Source organism: Plectropomus leopardus, chromosome 12 (assembly GCF_026936395.1).
Source record: "Plectropomus leopardus strain MGB_pleo_1.0 chromosome 12, ASM2693639v1, whole genome shotgun sequence".
Lineage (NCBI taxonomy): Eukaryota > Metazoa > Chordata > Actinopteri > Perciformes > Serranidae > Plectropomus > Plectropomus leopardus.
The window spans coordinates 12,137,472-12,154,269 of NC_142187.1; the positions used below are offsets into that span (position 1 = coordinate 12,137,472).

At 42.1% G+C, this 16,798-nt stretch overlaps 2 protein-coding genes and 1 non-coding gene across 5 annotated transcripts in view; all 3 read left to right on the forward strand.

Annotated features, from left to right (window-relative positions):
- Positions 1 to 1,160: 1,160 nt before the first annotated feature.
- On the forward strand, positions 1,161 to 5,409 carry sdhc (succinate dehydrogenase complex, subunit C, integral membrane protein). Its single transcript, XM_042497964.2, has 6 exons — positions 1,161 to 1,267; positions 2,221 to 2,280; positions 2,512 to 2,613; positions 3,440 to 3,501; positions 4,728 to 4,891; positions 5,147 to 5,409. The coding sequence occupies exons 1-6, from the start codon at positions 1,251 to 1,253 to the stop codon at positions 5,249 to 5,251; spliced, it is 510 nt and encodes a 169-aa protein (XP_042353898.2). The 5' UTR covers positions 1,161 to 1,250; the 3' UTR covers positions 5,252 to 5,409.
- A 2,362-nt stretch (positions 5,410 to 7,771) lies between these two features.
- Positions 7,772 to 7,845, forward strand: trnar-ucu (transfer RNA arginine (anticodon UCU)). Its single transcript has one exon. It is a non-coding gene; the product is annotated as a tRNA-Arg (tRNA).
- Positions 7,846 to 11,100: 3,255 nt separating this feature from the next.
- Positions 11,101 to 16,798, forward strand: part of cadm3 (cell adhesion molecule 3) — a 108,491-nt gene continuing 102,793 nt past the window's right edge. Inside the window, exons 1-2 of one of the 3 annotated variants that reach the window (XM_088085124.1) lie at positions 11,101 to 11,383; positions 12,996 to 13,153. In XM_088085124.1, coding sequence (XP_087941250.1) covers positions 13,063 to 13,153 — 91 coding nt within the window. In that variant the 5' untranslated portion in view covers positions 11,101 to 11,383; positions 12,996 to 13,062. The remainder of the gene's footprint in view (positions 11,384 to 12,995; positions 13,154 to 16,798) is intronic. The other 2 variants (XM_088085126.1, XM_088085127.1) reach the window with 2 other exon arrangements.

The following is a 16,798-nucleotide window of genomic DNA, read 5'->3' on the forward strand; positions in this document are numbered from 1 at the left end:
TTTTTTTTTTCAATACTTCTGCATTCGTTTTTCCTGACACTGGATGTGAGTGTGGCTGCAGTTTTACCTCATGTTTTCCTGTCTTCTATCTTGGGATCCATAAGATTGGTTAGAATATTTCAGGTTTAGACTGCATACGAGTTTGCAGTTTTTCTCATGTTCTCATGTTCTTCCCATTGTTTCCTTGCTACCAATTTTGGCAAACACTGTATTACATCATTTAATCTTGCAATTCCTTGATATCAATTTATTGGGTTGTTTTGTGGAAAGACACTGTATAAATAAACTTGAGTAGGACCACAGCTATTAATTACTTTCACAATGATGAATGTGCTTTTTGTCTTTTCGATTTGTTTTTTTTTTAATTCCATAGGACAGAAAAAAGCAAACAGTTCCCTCAACCAGAGAATATGTGGCAATTGTTCTTTAAAAATGACTTTGATGATAACCTGATTATAAAAAATGCCAATATATTGTAAGTGATCAATTAATCAACAATTATGAACAAGGCTAATTGTTTCACATCTAATCTAAACTAATGCAAAAATAAATAAATAAATAAATAAATAAGCATAGCAGCCTACAACTGATAGTAGTTTCCACATTTTACTGAAACAGACTTTTTTGGGGTTTTGTTTTAACTTTAGTTTGTATTTAATTATTATGATCACTGTTTTGTCATACATATTTGCAGCCTATATTTCTTATGCTGTTTTCACTGGGCTATAAACGGGTAAGTTTGGGATATAGCTTAATAGGTACATTTTGGAAAGTAATATCACTACTGAAGATGTGGTTGAATATGTCCATGAAAAGACCAAACATATTCACAAATATGTTAACTTTATTGTAAACACCTTCTCTGTCTAATCTTATGTATGGTCTTTATGTTAAATAATTATAAAAAGTTAAAAGAAAGAAACAGAAGTTTATTTTAAACTTAAACTTATCCATATTATTATTATTATTATTATTATTATTATTATTATTATTGTTACTATTATTTATCTGTAAGCCATATTTATTTATTTGCCTATTTATTGTAACTGGAAAGGGACATTATACACGTATACTGGCTCACCACTATGTAAATATCTTATATATGTAAATAGGGAAAAATGCATATGGTAATCGCACGTCCTCACCTCACTCTTGCCACGCCTGCCTGACCTCAAAACAAGCGTTCAAGGTTTTAGCCGGGCGGAACAACAACATCCGCCAACGTCACTTCCGTTCACTGCTTCTCAAACATGGCGCTCCTCCTAAGGTCAGTACATCTGTGCTACATAATGTTTGGGCTCTGAAAAAGCTTTTTGTGTCGTGTTTTCATGTTATCATGTCAAATTGACGCATCTATAGCATAAAGGCGTTACAGCTGAGGACAACCTGCCTGAGTGTAACTTTCTCCCTCGCTTATTTATCCGTGTATGTGGTGCGACAGTGCTAGCTGACGTTAGCTAGCGGGCTAACGCTAGCTTGTTTATCGGGTATTTGAAAGCTAGGAGGGGGTGGACTTTGGCTCTTTGTCAATTAATGATGGACTCAAATCTTTTCTGTTTTGTTTTTTTGCTGCCGTTAGCCTTCATTTGAGCGTTATATCACAGTTGACAAACTAGGCTTCTTAACCGTAACGTTTGGCTATCGCTGGCTAGTTGACAGCTAAGTTGCTACGCTGTCGTGACTTTATCAACTCTATCAACTAAAGAATAGGCTAACTAGTGAAGAGACAAATGTTTACGTAATCGAAATGTGTTCATTTCAGTGAACATAAGTGGTTGAAAAGGGTGAGCACAGCGCTGCTCAGGCTTATTCAACCAATGATTATCTCATTACCTGGAATTAATTACTTACTTCACTCGCACGATAATATTCAAGAACAGTTCATCAAGCACTGACGGCTGCACGGTCCTTATCTGTTCTTCTCCGTAATCAGGCTGGCTCGGGTTTATGGCAGCATAAGAGTAGTAGGGTGTTTTAGAACTATAGCTGCTAGAAATGTGATTAAGCAATTGCTTTGTAGCAGCACTTTATATCGTTAGTATAAAAATGGATTCATTGATATAAATAATGTGTAACACTCCTTCTATTAGAGATTCTACATAAATAAAGTTGATGTGTGCTAGATACTATATGTGTTTCTTCTTCTCTATGTGACTGTAGACACTAAAATCCTAATATCAAGTAAAAGCTTAAATCCCACATTTGTTTTTTTTTGACCAGGACGTTGGCCCGTCAGGGTGTCTGTCTCTCCAGGCCACACTACAATGTCCTCTACAGACAGTAAGTTGTGTGTGTGTGTGTGTGTGTGTGTGAGAGAGAGAGAGAGAGAGTGTGTGTGTGTAAGAGAAAGAGAGAGAGAGCATGCACTTGGGTGTAAGAGAGAGGAGGAAGAGACAGTATGGATTACATAAATACTCTGCTGCAACTCATAATTATCTGTGTGTTATAATATAAATGGTTCTAATTGACTGTAAACTTCTTTGCCCTCAACATTGTTCCCTCTCTCCACAGTGCTGCTCCAATGGGAACCACAGCTAAGGAAGAGATGAACAAGTTTTGGTCCAAAAATGCCAAGTTAAACAGGCCGATGTCTCCTCATCTCACCATTTACAAGTATGTGCACCATGTCTCCTGTTTGTAGTCTTTTTACTTGTCCAAAAAAAGACCTCAAGTAAAGGATGGACATGACACAGCTGTTCAAATGAGAGTGTGCACTCCATTCATGTTTTAGATTTTCAGCTTAATATTTCTAAAACCACGAAAAAATCTACCCCTGCTTGTTAACCACACTGAAAATAATACTACCATTAGTCTATTTTTAGATCATGCTGTCTTTTCATGTCTTGTCTTGTTTTTATGTCATTCTTACAAAACAGCAGGATAGAGGTTTTCATACCTTTGGGTACATGTCCTGCAGTGAGCAAGCTGGGATCATGCTGATGGCTAATCTATGTCAGGGCACTTTGTCTTCAAAACCTATCATTGGTTGATTGATTCTCACATTGATGACGTGATTTAAATCATCTTTGACCTGTTTTAAGTTGCTCTGTGTAACAGCAAAACCTTAATTTCTAACTGTACCTGTAGATATTGGAATTTGTAAGTGAAAGTGTTAGTTTTCATTTACTTTATATTTGAATTATTTGAAATACCTCTTTCATGGCTCCCAGCCCTGTCTTGCAAGTCTCTGCCACTTGGAGTAAACATTGCTGCCTGCAGCAAAAAAAATCCTGAAGAGTCCCTTTTTTTCCTTTCTGTACTTTGTTGCAGTGATGCAGCTTGCCAGCCTGAGCATAACCAGAAACACAAAAAGTTTTTAAATTTCAAGCATAAATAAGCAACGGCTGTGCTTCCACTTGTAGTTTGGGGTGTTTTTTTTCAACCACATACTGTATATCTCCCATTATAGTAAATGCGTGGCATTTTTTTTGTATTTCAGATGGTCTGTCCCCATGATGATGTCGATCACACACAGAGGAACTGGAGTGGGACTCAGTGGAGGTAACACATTGTTTTTCCCCCTTTTTAATGTATGGCTTAAGTTATAGATATGCTTGCAAATATTCTTCCCTCTGTAGTTTATTATGACACATAAAACTACCCAAAGCTGCTTGATAATATCTGTGTGAGTCTTGCATTTTATTCTGACATCGAAGTGAAGCTTTTCTGCTGCCACTGTCCGCTTTTGATTGACCCTGAAAATCTCTTCAGGGCATTTTCGTCCATCGCTATTGATTTCTGCTAAGAGCATTTACTGGCATTACAAAGCAGAAGTTGTTCAATACAATTCAACCCTGTGCATGTGGAAATCAAGCTTAATACCGGACTGCTTACAGCTTTCATCCATTTGCGTGGCGTAAATGTTGAGCATGTGTTGCTGTGACATCGTACATCAGTTCTCTTGACCTTGATGTACCATGCTGTTAATGCTGGGCCCACTTTTGTTTATGTGTTAATGGGTCCAATAAAGGTCAACAGCCTCAACTGCCAACAAACAGTCACCACACACTTGTCGCACCTTTCAAAACACCACATGTGCTCAATCACAGTTTCTGAAATCAACTTTCTGGCTCACTTGCAAAGGGCTGGGAAATTAAAAATATCACCTGCAGAGGAGATTTTTACAAGCCATATTGATTCCTATAAATTTTTAATGCAATGTTTAGATGTCTTGGCACTTTGTTTGTGTAAGGAATAAAACAATGTAATTAATTTGTTTGATTTTAAAAGTTTTCTGTGCATATATATGCAATAGATGTATTTGTATATATTGGCGCAGCTCTGTCTTTTGTGTTTACATTCTTTCACATCTGCTGTGTTTCAATGGAACATTTCCCCTGCCATTCTGCCTTTGAATCATCAATATTGAGCAAGAAACTTAAACAGAAACATTGAGCACAATTCATTCTCACGGGCAGCCAATGAAGAGTCTGTTTGATACTGAGCCATTGTTTGGCTTTTGTTTAATTTAATCAGCATGGGGAAAAGTTTACATAACTGAAACAGTTGCTTCAATATGACTGGCCAGTGCAGTTTGGTGCTGTGGTGACTCATGGAAACAAATCCAGCAAAAACAAACAGTAGCAGGCATGTTGATCCGTGGCATGCGTTCATTTCTCGCTTGTTGCTTTCTCTTAAAGGCATGCATGCACAACATTTTTCTTAAAAACCCGTTCACACCCACACTTTATCCAATCTCTGGTGTCATTACATTTGTCTGTGTGTAGCTATCTCGGCCTTTGCCTTGGCAGCGCTGGTATTGCCGGGCAATTACCCCTACTACCTGGACTTGATCCACTCGCTATCTGTCGGCCCCTATCTCATTGGGTTGGCCAAGTTCGGGATCGCCTTCCCCGTATCTTACCACACCTATAACGGCATCCGCCACTTGGTAAGTATTTATTTATTTATTTACTTAATTACTTACTCATTTATTTATAGACCTAGCAAATGTCAGTACATTTTAGTATTGAGTACATTTAGGCTTTTTAAAGGAGACAGATCTCATGCCATTTATGTTTTTCATTTCTGTCATATTTGCTCATGTTACTGATTTCATAGAACATTTATTAGCAAGATTTAAATCCTGGTGATGTTTCTTGTTCCAAACGTACGTCTCTCTTTTCTCCTAATTGTTTATTATCAGTGGTGGGACATCGGCAAAGGCTTCAGAATCCCAGAAGTCTACCGCACCGGCTACACAGTCATTGCCCTGTCCATCATCACCTCCATAGCGGTGGCTTCACTCTGAGCAGACAACGAAGAGATGAGCAGAAAGGAAATGAGAGGAGGGGGTTGAGGGGAATTTGGACTGGATTCACTGTGGGAGTTTTGTGTATATGTTCTGTTCTGGCCTACTGCAGGCCCCATTTCATCAGAGTATTAAATAAAGGATTATATTATGCTGTATGCAGAAAGGTGTTGTGATGTTTTGTCCCTTGGAATTAATTATAATCTGAAAAGCTTCGGGGTCATCAAATGCAGCAAGAGTGCAAAGTGCATGCAAATGTGACCCAGTTTATTTCACACTTGTTCTCTGCGTGAACAACAACCAACGGCCAAAATTAGACGTGACCTACATGTTATGTCCTTATGTAATTTATCTAATGGTGCTGTGACGTCAAAATCATTAATCACTTTTCTTTGCCCTCAGTGCTCAGTCACCGTGCTCCTGCCCGTTTGTCTCTGTGCGCAGGAATGAGTGTTTGTGTCTGTAGAGCGGCTGTTTACTGTAGGCTGTCATTCATATTTTACCTTCTCCAAGCCGCAGCCGCTCAGATGCATTTTTAACATGTGGGAAAGAGAGGGGCTGAAATGTGGAGAGGCAGCCCAGTGGTGGAAGCTGTGTATGTGAACAGGCTCCTCACCGGCAGCCTGCCTCAGGCCTTACCTCCCACTGAGCCACACAGGAGCTACACTGCACCTGAACAGCTTTTGTCCTGCAGTTTGACTAAAAGCAAGCCGCGATGTAATGTCAGATCCAACTCCATTTATGTAGTGCAAGTGCACACGGGAGGGAAAAAAACACCAGTAAATGTTGTGGGGAAGAGGCTGCACCCATACTGGTTTGTACCAGCACGGTTGAAAATGTCTGTTTAGATCAGATTCACTAAGAAACAAAACTACCACCTAGTTCTGTTAGCTTCAACGAAATAAGTTTATTGAATTGTTGCTGGTGGGTTGAAGGGAAAATGCTTGTCAACTTTTCATTTTGATCGTGTTGTGTCTGAGCCACATGTGATCAAACGTAAAGGACTTGGCAGATTGTCTGCAATAAACAGGGTTTCTGCAGGTCCTTTATCAGCCTTAGAAATAACTGAATTCAGAAATCAAAAAATAAGACTGTAATTGGAATTGAAATGTCTTAAAATCCCAAAAATGCAAAGACATGGGCAGTAGATTTAGGAATATTTTATGAATTGTTTTTTTCTGATGTTGGATTGTAAAGTCTTAAAATGATTGTAAAGTCTTAAAATGTTGGTCACGCCAAATTCTTCTCGCATTAACGTCACATTGATCAGGAAGATTATGGAACCAACGACACTCACTGATGATGCTCAGAGCACTTGATCCACAGTCTGGTAACTCGCTGTCACTATAGTGTCAAACGAGGAAGTGCAATTTCAACAAAATTGGCCATTAAATCCAGATTTCTCAATATGGCTGAAAACAACACAAGGCAATGCATACAAGGCTCCGATTTAAAAACAAAACAAAACTGCACAGTGGGAATTGAGACAGAGAAGGAAACACAATATCGGCAAGAAATCTCACCAACGAGCAAATTTCTCAGATCTGTGCTACCTTCCATGTCTTCATGGATTTTAAAAAAAGTCATCCATCATTCATCATCCGTCAGCCAAGAAAGGGCAAAATTGTCCTTAATCCGAAGGAACTGTTGTGAGTTGGGTTTTTTCAATATATATATATTATTGTCAAATTGGTCCTTAATTTTATTCCAAGTGGCATAAAAAAAGTCTTAATTCTAACTTGCTTTTAACTGTAGGAACCCTGAATAACTGTCAGTGTTTATAAAAGACAATTGTTAGCTTTTGGATGTGATGAATTCTCCATAGAGCCATATCAGCTTCGATACTGGACAAACATCTCTACAGTTGCACTTAACAGTTGCCAGCTTTAAATAATTGGCACTACAAAAACAACACTTGCAAAATTGCTCTCCGTTGTGAGTTTTTTTGTCTGGCATTTAGACGATTCCCTCCATCGAGTCTAATCCATGTTGTAGGCACATTTCCATCTGAGCTAGAGATCCATCGGACTGCAATTTTCTGTTGTGATGGACAGAAAAATTGCTCAGACTCTGCTGGGTTTAAGACTTGATTTGCTTTGAGTTTGTTCATGCCAAACCCTGTGGAAATATCCCCTCTATTTTTAAGAGTAAAACTGAGGTAATAAAAACATGGGCTGTTCACTGGAGCTATTTGCTTCAACGAGTGAGCACTTTGCCTCACAGTTATTGATGCGTTTACAATGTAAGATGTTCCATCATTTAGTTTTGCTCCGATAATATCAACATTATGATGCTTTGACGAGATAACCTGTGTGGAAGCAATGGGGGATGGAGAGCAGGAGCCCTTGCCTTCTCTTCTCTATGAGGCATAGTGATTACGCGGCGGCAGCACCCCCTACCGGGCGGCACATTATCACCATCCACAGGGCTGCGGTCCTGATGCTGAGGGATGGTGAGGATGCTGCGCAGGGCTGGGAGGGGGAGTATAAACCCGCTTTTGATCGAAAAAAATGTGGCACAGTCTCTGTGGCGCAATGGAATAGCGCGCTGGACTTCTAATCCAGAGGCTCCGGGTTCGAGTCCCGGCAGAGATGTGGACTACAAAGGTTGTGGCTTTTTGGATGAGTGATGAATTAAAGTAGAAATGATGTTTTATTGCTTTTACAACAACTGTGTCCTTCAAGGCTGCTCTGTCTACAGATATGACGGATAGGTGGAGGGAAAAGATGGATGGATGAATGGAAAGACAGTCGGAGATGTGTGTTTGTTCTGCAGAGGCCCGGTGCATCTGGTATGAATTGCTTTAGAAATTTCACATGCACGAGCCTTCTCAGCGCGCAAAGGTCAGCGCTTTAATATGCAGATTTGAAACGGGCAAAAAGCCTGAAACCACAGCTCCGGTGTAGCAGCACAGCACAGTCGTCAGCCTATAACAGTCCAGGCAGCATGCACGGGCTCCAGTCTTACATGCGGCCATCACGTAGGCACCGCGGGACTTCCACAGCGCCGTGCAGCCTCGTCGTGTGAAAGTCAGTGGACACCCGCGCGCACGCTCGCTCGAGCACGCTTGCAGCACCTGGGGCTGTCCACTCATTTAAGCCGGAGCAAAAGCTTTTCTAATGCAGCGCCAACAACAAAACATTTAAAGCCTTTTCCGTCCTCATAACAAGTGTTTAATGATGCCAGATGCTGTGTTTCTAGTCTCCCATTTGGGTTGGAGACAGAGGGAGAGAAAAAGACTCTGGCTTACTTTGAACATAAATGACTCATAGCGCCAGAAAATGGTGTCATCTCAAGATTTTTTGTGTGCAGCTTTTGTATAGATTTAGAATGTGGTGGTGCATGTATAGAATTACAATAGTCATTATTAGAATTTGTTATTATTTGTTTGAATTTGTTATTATTATTATTTTTTACTGCAATTTAATTGCAGAATTTCATTACTCATTCATGATTACTTGCGTTTTTTGTTTTAAATTCCATTATTTTGCATTTCAAAACAGTTTTGCAGTCCATTTTGACAAGGTAAAGCAATTCTTGCCAGACTGTCTTGATTAGGAATCAAATGACAGCAAAAAAAAAAAAACAAAACTGCTCTGGGCTACCATAAAGTGGGCCTGTCTGTCGAGGAGAGACTCGTGGGTACCAAGAGAACCCATTTTCATACAGACATCTTGAGGTTGGAGGTCAAGATGGCCTATCATCAAAATTTAGCCAAACTTTGGAGCGTTATTTTGCCCTCTTCCTGAGAGGCTTGTGTGAGGTACCACTCGATTCATTGGGTTTTCTAGTGTCATAAGAAACTAGTATGATTGCTCTAGCTGTAAAACTCAGCCCTGTACAGCCTCTTAAAGACAGGAATATTGGCTGTTGATTAACAGGTTTAAAAAATAAAAAATAAGGCTTTTGTATGGACCTTAATCACACTGCGATTAATGCGTTAACGCTGTCAACCCCTATTCATTGTGTTTTAATTTAGTCAAATCAGAGAGGGGACCTAACTAGAATCCTTTCAGTGACCCCTGAAGGTGGAGTTTAGTTTTGGCATTAGAAAAATCTACAAATCATAGAAGCCCAAAGCCACACTAGCCTACTAATTTTTTTTTCAGTATAGAGAGCAGCTGCTTGCTTGAAGATCTCTCCAACGCCCCGACTCTCACCCCTCACGGCTCCCCATGGCTTTTATTATTTTGTGTTTTTCTTCAAACCCACCTCCCCGGTTTCAGTTTGTCACCACTGATTGGGTTGTCGTGCGGCTGCCGCCATCCATGTTTAACCCCATCATGCCTCCCCACACACAGACCTAATCCGCCAGTAAAACTAATCCTTAATCCTCTCTGGCAAGTTGAACAACCCCTCCCTCCCTCTCCTTCCTCCCTCCCATCCCATCCCTCCTCCTTCCCCTGGATCCTGATTCCCACATGGGCTTGATGCATGAAATATCATGCATATATAGATTACCATATGATGAAGTTTGTACAGAAGGCTGACATTTTTTATAAACATGGCAGTGTTATACATACACTATAAAATCTGACAAGTTGATTTTCCATTTTTAAAAAAATCGAGGAAACTGCCTTCGAAATGTATGTAAATATAACTACTAGTCTTAATTAATGTTTACATTATATGTAATTGTTAATTCTACTTAAAATGTAGTTATATTTACTTAATTTTGTGAAGTTGCAACTTAAAAATGACAAGTTTAATTAAAATCAATCTTTCTAAGTTTTAGCAACTTCAGTAAACCAATTTTATTTTGCTATATATACCTGTATTCTGCTGGTTGCACACTATAGTCTACATAGTCTACACAACTACATATTTGATTCTGCTTAAATACGTAAAAAACAAACAAACAAACAAAAACGACAGAACTTGCAGATCCCCTAACTTCATCACTGGCAAAATCGTCTTTGTCAATCAATTTAAGTCAGACTGACTTGGTGTGCTGAAGTTGAAAACACTTGGGAAAGAGCAAGTTAATTTCAGATGTCATTTTTAAAATTGCAACAACTTCACAAAATTAAGTAACTACAGCTACATTTTGAGTAAACTTAATTAAATATGAAGTACACCTAGTTATATTTACTTTCTCTTTTCAAGGCAATCAGTTTCCAAGATTATTTTAAGTAAGATCAACTTCTCAGATGTTACAGTGTATTTATTCTGATGTGGTAAGAGATAAAAAGTCACAATAAAATCTGTTTAAAACACAGGCAAACAGCAGTAGGGATTTTAGGGAAATGCAATGACAGAAGAGGACCCAAAACCCCACCAAGGCCAGTGACTCAGTAATACCATTACCATATTGCAAAAAAAAAAAAAAAAATTATCAGGTCTACGGGAAATAGCAGTGGGCCTATCTGCAAGATATGAGTAATAGCTCCATAACATCAATGATAAGAAACATTATAGGCTACTGAGAACCGTGGCAATCATCTCTAGATGATCCCTGAGGTTTTATTTCGGGAGATATGTAGGCCCAAAATAAAAGTGAAGAGGGATACTAGACCTACTCAGTATCAAACCTTTAGATAGCAAGGGGAATCCTACAGTAATGTGCCACCACAGGAGATAATAAACACCACAAAGCACGATAAGGTCAGTATAGACTCACTGTGGAGTATTATTATAGGAACATTATGGTTATTTCTCGCTATGGTGAGATCACACTTCTCTTATCTGCTCCATCTCCTTCATGTTGCTCTCAGCCAGTAGGCCCCTGCTCTGGCCCTGTTATCCCGATGGTACGGGCCAAATCGTATTAAAATCCCCTCCCTTCCCTCCTTCCCCTCCGTCCCTCCCTCCCCTCCCCTCCCTTGTCCCCTCCCCTCCCTCTCGTCTTTCAGACAGACTGTTTTTGCTGCAGTGAACGGCAGCCGTGGAGGGAGAGCGAGAGAGCGACAGAGATACAAACACAGAGAGTGAGAGAGAGATAGAGAGAGAGCGCGGAGGAGAAAAAGCAAGAAAAACAAAGAGTCGCGAGAAGGAGATCAAAAAAAGTCGATAAAAACAGATTGAAAGAAGGCTCCGGACAAGCGGCTGCTGCGCATCAAAGGAGGGACCGTACTGGGGACCTTATTGGAGACCAGCGCCAACAAATCCCGACTCCGGAGGCGGAATATAACGGTGTGTGTGTGTCTGTGTGTGTGTGTGTGTGTGTTTGTGTGTGTGTATGTGTGTGTGTGAGAGAGAGAGAGAGATTATTACATTGTTTCGCAGTTTGCACTGTTGTCCAGAGGTTAGGCTGTAGTGTGTATAGGGCGGACAGGAGACACCTGTCAGTGCTGACGCTTTTCCGTCTCCAGGAATGTGTCTGTGTGCGCACTCTGGGCTGGTGGCGGTGTGTGTGTATGTATGTGTGTAATCCGTTATTCCTGCCCAGGGAGAGAGCTGTATAATCCCCCCGTGTTTTACCATTTTCTCTGAATATGCGTTTAGTTGCCTGTGCTGTACCAGACTCCTCTCTCCTCTCCGCTTCTCTTCATCGCGCTGCAAAAAAGCATCACAACTGCGCGCTGTGTGCAGCAGCCACCTCTCCTCAGTCTTTTTCTTTTTTCTTTTCTTACAACCCTCTCTGACTCTCATCCCGTCAGATATTTCTGCAAGTGCGCGAGAAGGTGTTAGAAAACAGGCTCCGTATACTGACAAACATTGGTGCTCCCGCGCTCCGTCGCAGCGCTGCAGGCCACCACGAGCTCTTATAATAATAATAATAATTATCACCAGTACTATTATTACTCTGCACTCAAGAGCAGAGCGCGAGAACTTGTGTTAAATCACGCCCAGAGTGTCCGGGTTATTTCCCATGGATGCACTTGTTCCAGTTTTGTTTTCATTTCTCGCCATCACTCAACAGGAAGGGCTGGAGCAACAATAAACACAGCCCCACTACCACCACCAGCAACACCACCACCCCACCTCATCCAATCCCTACATCCCATCCCGCGCCCCCCACCACCCCACCCCCTCTCTCCTCCATCCCAACCCCTCATATCCCCGCCCTAACCGCCCGCCCGTCCCGCAGGCAGCACTCCTGCCACGGTTCCCCTCTCAGCGCTGGCAAAGAGGGAGCGTTTCGCAGATGGACCGAGAGCTTACCTCGGCGCAGGCCACTGCTATTTTAAGGACTGTGCGTGAGAGAAAACGAGGGAGTGTGTTTGACAAAGAGAGGGAGAGAGAGGGAGAGTATCTGAGCTGCTATTATGCACGTCTATCCCTTTCCAGTCTTGTGCAAAGCGCACCGTGTATTCTCAGCGGGCGACAGGTGCATCTCTCCACTGCTGTTGTGTTTTTTTCTCTTTGCTCTCTGTTTTTTTTTTCACGACCAACTGGGGGATTGTTGCTTTGCGTTATTTCCAATTAGCCTGAATTAGTTGGAGCTCGGTTATGGGCTGTCCAAAAAAAAAAAAAAACCACTCGCTTTCCTTCACTCCACATGCGCACAGCTTGTTAAAGTGGATGAATAAATTCCACAGCCCCTTCTCCCCTCATTACCACCTATACACCATCATCGCATCCTTTCCGCTGTTTGCCCCCCCTCCCCCGTCTCTCTCAATCGCCTCTCAGTACGGTATGACACAAGCAGATCGATGAATACCCATGGAGCAACGCGTGAGCAAGGAGTGGGCCAAGCGTTTATTCAGCAGCAGCCAACCAATGGCAGGGGACGCAATTAGTGGCCAGTCGGCTTGCCCTGCTTGTTTTCTTGATCTCTCTCCACTGCTCTCTCTCCCTGCAGGTGACACTCCAGAGCTCCTCTGCCCTCCTGAGGATTCAGTGAGACAGGCGGATCTGTGTGCCCGACCATGGCCTTCCCATCAGCCCCCTCAGCATTATGGAGTGTCATCTTATTGACAGTACTATTCGCAGCTGCGGTTCACAGCAACATTGACTACAGTAAGCACCTCTCTCCTTCTTTATCTGTCCTATTCTCTGCATCTCGCTGTCTGTCCCCTGGGCCCCTGACCTCCCCGACCCGCTCTTTCAGTCTCTGGCGGTGCCCCTTATCTGTTGACTTGAGGCTTTTTCGTTGTTTCCTGTACTATGACAAGGGAATCAGAGACCCGTTAATAAGCACATGGGACACTCCCACCACCCAGGTCCCCAGTGGAATTTTGTTTTTGAGGAATGTGTGTGACTTGCACGTGGGAGCAGGACTCCACACACACATGCAGGGCCTTGCTGGGGTGACTCCCATGCCCCATGGCTTTATCCTCCTTTTCCCTAGATGAGATCTTTACATATTTTCAACCAGCTTTGTATCAGAACAATGTGGGTCGTATGTGTAGTTGAACTGTGGCTGTGACTGTGACTGTCCTCCATCTAACCAGTGCTAAGATATCCCTCCTCCCCCCACGGCAAAATTTTCATTTATGTGATTTGGAGGAGTTTTGCTGACTCTTGGGGCGGTTGCTCAAACTACAGGCTGTACTTCCGCATTTTCCTATTGCCTGCCGCTGCCTCAAAAAGCTGATCAAGAGACACACCCGCCCCTCTCTCTATCTCTCAAACTCGGACCAAAATCATATTAAACTGTAAAACTAGGCAGTGCTGATCAAATATAAACAAAGACTATGTTGCTGCACTGCCTATTTCTCACCTATTTTCTCACAAATGTGTTTTAATGCATCAAAAGCACCCTTTTTCTCTGCTTTCTCTGGTCATGTAGCACCAATTTCAAAAGTATCTGCGTCTCTCTACTGCAGCGATGGCCTAGTTTTATGTGAGGGCTTTCTTTATATCGGTGAAATACTTCTTTAATCACTCACATATAAGTACAAAAGCAGATACACACTCCACGCTCAAGCATTCTTCTTCTCATGTTCACCTGCTCAGCATCTCTGTCTCTCATGTGTGAAAACTATATCTGTGTCAGGGGTTCATGCAGCTTTGAGATAAGCTCTAATCATGTCCTAATTTGTCACACAGTGGTGTGCACACGCAATATACACATGTAGAGTGCAGACACATGACACTCATCATGGCTGACGCTGAGCCTGTGATGAGCTGGGCGTGGCTGAAAGCCGACGGTAAGAGAGGATTTGATGAGAGAAGCACTTTGTAATGATATCATTCCTGCTGCAAGCACATAGTGAACAGGAATACACTGTCCAATGTGCTTTTCCAATTACATAACACTCAAGTGACTGTTCTGCCGGTAATACAAGCTTCAGAGGGCAAAGCGTGCCGATGGAAAACAGGCGCATCATGATTGTCCCTCAATCCATAGGAAATTGATTGACTCAGGTAGAATCCTGTTGGTATTTTCTCATTACAGTAAGGATTTAATTGCGCAGTGTTTGGCATGGAATCGTAAGATGATATAGCAGGCAAGAAGGCTGCTGATAGACGTTCGCTGATTTGCATCTGCAATATATACTGTATTCTCAGAGGCCCCTTGCACTTTCTTGTGCACACCCACACAGTTTTTACAAATCTGAATACCTCTGTGAGCGCACGGTGCATGCACACGCATGAACAGGCATGCCAAGTGAACATGTTTGCACACAGACATAAAATCTCACGCACCACATTTACTGTACTTCCACTTCGTTAGCCCACATCAGCTGTTTTCAGTTTCCGCTGAATTATGCATGCTCGTGTTTCTGCAAGTTTGTGTGTGAAATGCGATGAAGGTGGAGGGTTGTCAGTGTGAGCCCACAGTGGTCAGTGCAGCAAAAAGTAAGAAACAATCCGGCCATGCCAAGATGCCAGGATGAGGTCACTGCTAAACAAATGCAAATGGGGGGCCTGTCGAGGCCCCTGAAAGCTGTTGGAGATGAGAAATGCACAAACAATCTCCAGATTGAGGCGATGATGATGAAATATCAATCTCGCGTCGGAGTGCTGACCCCGACCATGTAGCTCGTCATTGAAACCCAGGCAGTGGTTCGTTATTTGGGTCCGAAAACGATTTTGGCTCGCATTCAGACTCGCGTCACATTTGATTAAGGTGTGCCCGGCAGGAGGCCTGACCATGCATGACCAATTCCTGCTTTGGTTTCACCTAAGAGCTGTTTTACATTATCATGTCAGTCAAGGAAGGTAATTAAGCCTGGGACGTCTGACAGTGTTTAGGAGATGAGAAAACACGTCAAAGGGTGCAATTGAGAGAAGGGAAGCAGGGATGGAGTGCTGACGTTACAGAGTTTCAGTGTGCATGTTGTAAACCATTTTAGTTGTGCTCAAGGTCTTCTCGTCATTAATTTTTGCTATCAAAGCCTAATCAAATACTAATATCCGCAACACTGAAACAAAACTAATAACATTTCTGCAGTGAAATCAATCAAAATAACTTTTGTCAAAAAAAAAAGAATTATAATTCTTGTGCTACTCAGGAAGGCATTAATCAGGATAAGAATGCATTTCATGGTGGAACTGGTGCAAGAAATGTTGACAATTTATAGACTGTCAGTGGCAAATGAGGACTCTGGTCTTGTGGGAGCTCACACACAACACAGAGGAGCAGTGCCAGAGATTCAGCAGGCAGGAAACTATATATAAAAGATATATAAATATATATATATATATATATATATATATATATATATATATATATATATATAAATATATATATATATATATATATATATATATATGAATCTTGTGTTCACTGTTCTATAGTTTCCAGACATTTGAGCGATGTGACAAACAGTGGTGCTGTAGCTTCAGAGGAAAGTGTGTGTAAGCTGAGGAGCACTGGTCCATCGCTCACATCTGCTCCGATCTGTCTGATTGGTGTTGTTGTGCCACAACAGCAGAGCTGTTAAGTAGAAGATGGAGTAGGGTGGGGTGGGCAGTTGGATAATGCCGTCATAATGGAGAGCTCCACGCTAAGAGGCCCTGAAACAGAAGGGACTACTTTGCATAAATAATTCAATGTTATGTATCAGAGAAGAAAAACCATTAGCTCAGCAGATCAATGCAAGAGCAGATGAGCCATCAGAGAGCAGGACTGCCCATCACTGCAATCCTCACAGTCCACAGTGAATTCGATACATGGAGACTGTTTGTCATGCCTGCTTAAATTTGTGTCCCACTCTACCACTTTCCCTGACCCATCTTCATTTGATGTATGTCAAAGTCAGGGAATGGACAGCATCAACTCTGTTTTTTCCTGGATTCATGTGTGACCAGGCTTCCTTAGAGCCAGTGAACAAATCGAGGAGACACTAATTGCGCGCCATTTGACATATCCATTTCCACAGCTGGATGTGCAGCCATGCGCCACGGATGGAAAGTGCCTCTCAGAAGGGCACAGATTAGGCATGCAATTGGCCGGCTGTGGCCTGGTTCTGTACTGCTGACCCAGTTACCTCAGGGCTGCTGTGGAGTGTGGAGGGTCCGTCAGCCTGAGCGCTCGGCAGACAGTGTGTACAGCGGCTCGCTGTGGCCTCCCATCAGCCACCTGGCCCTAAACTCCATGGCAGCCTGATCTCGAGCCCCAGGAGAATGTTTGCATTCGTGACAAGAAAACAAGCTTAATAGTTTATTTACCTCGCAGAGTTCTGCTGGTCAGAACAAGTGAATGAAGCTCGATGC

Bases quoted from the DNA above. Each gene is read 5' to 3' on its own strand.
- sdhc (XM_042497964.2), top strand. The intron at 2,614-3,439 runs GTATGTGCACCA...TTTGTATTTCAG, and splicing joins CCTCATCTCACCATTTACAA to ATGGTCTGTCCCCATGATGA. The intron at 4,892-5,146 runs GTAAGTATTTAT...GTTTATTATCAG, and splicing joins ATAACGGCATCCGCCACTTG to TGGTGGGACATCGGCAAAGG.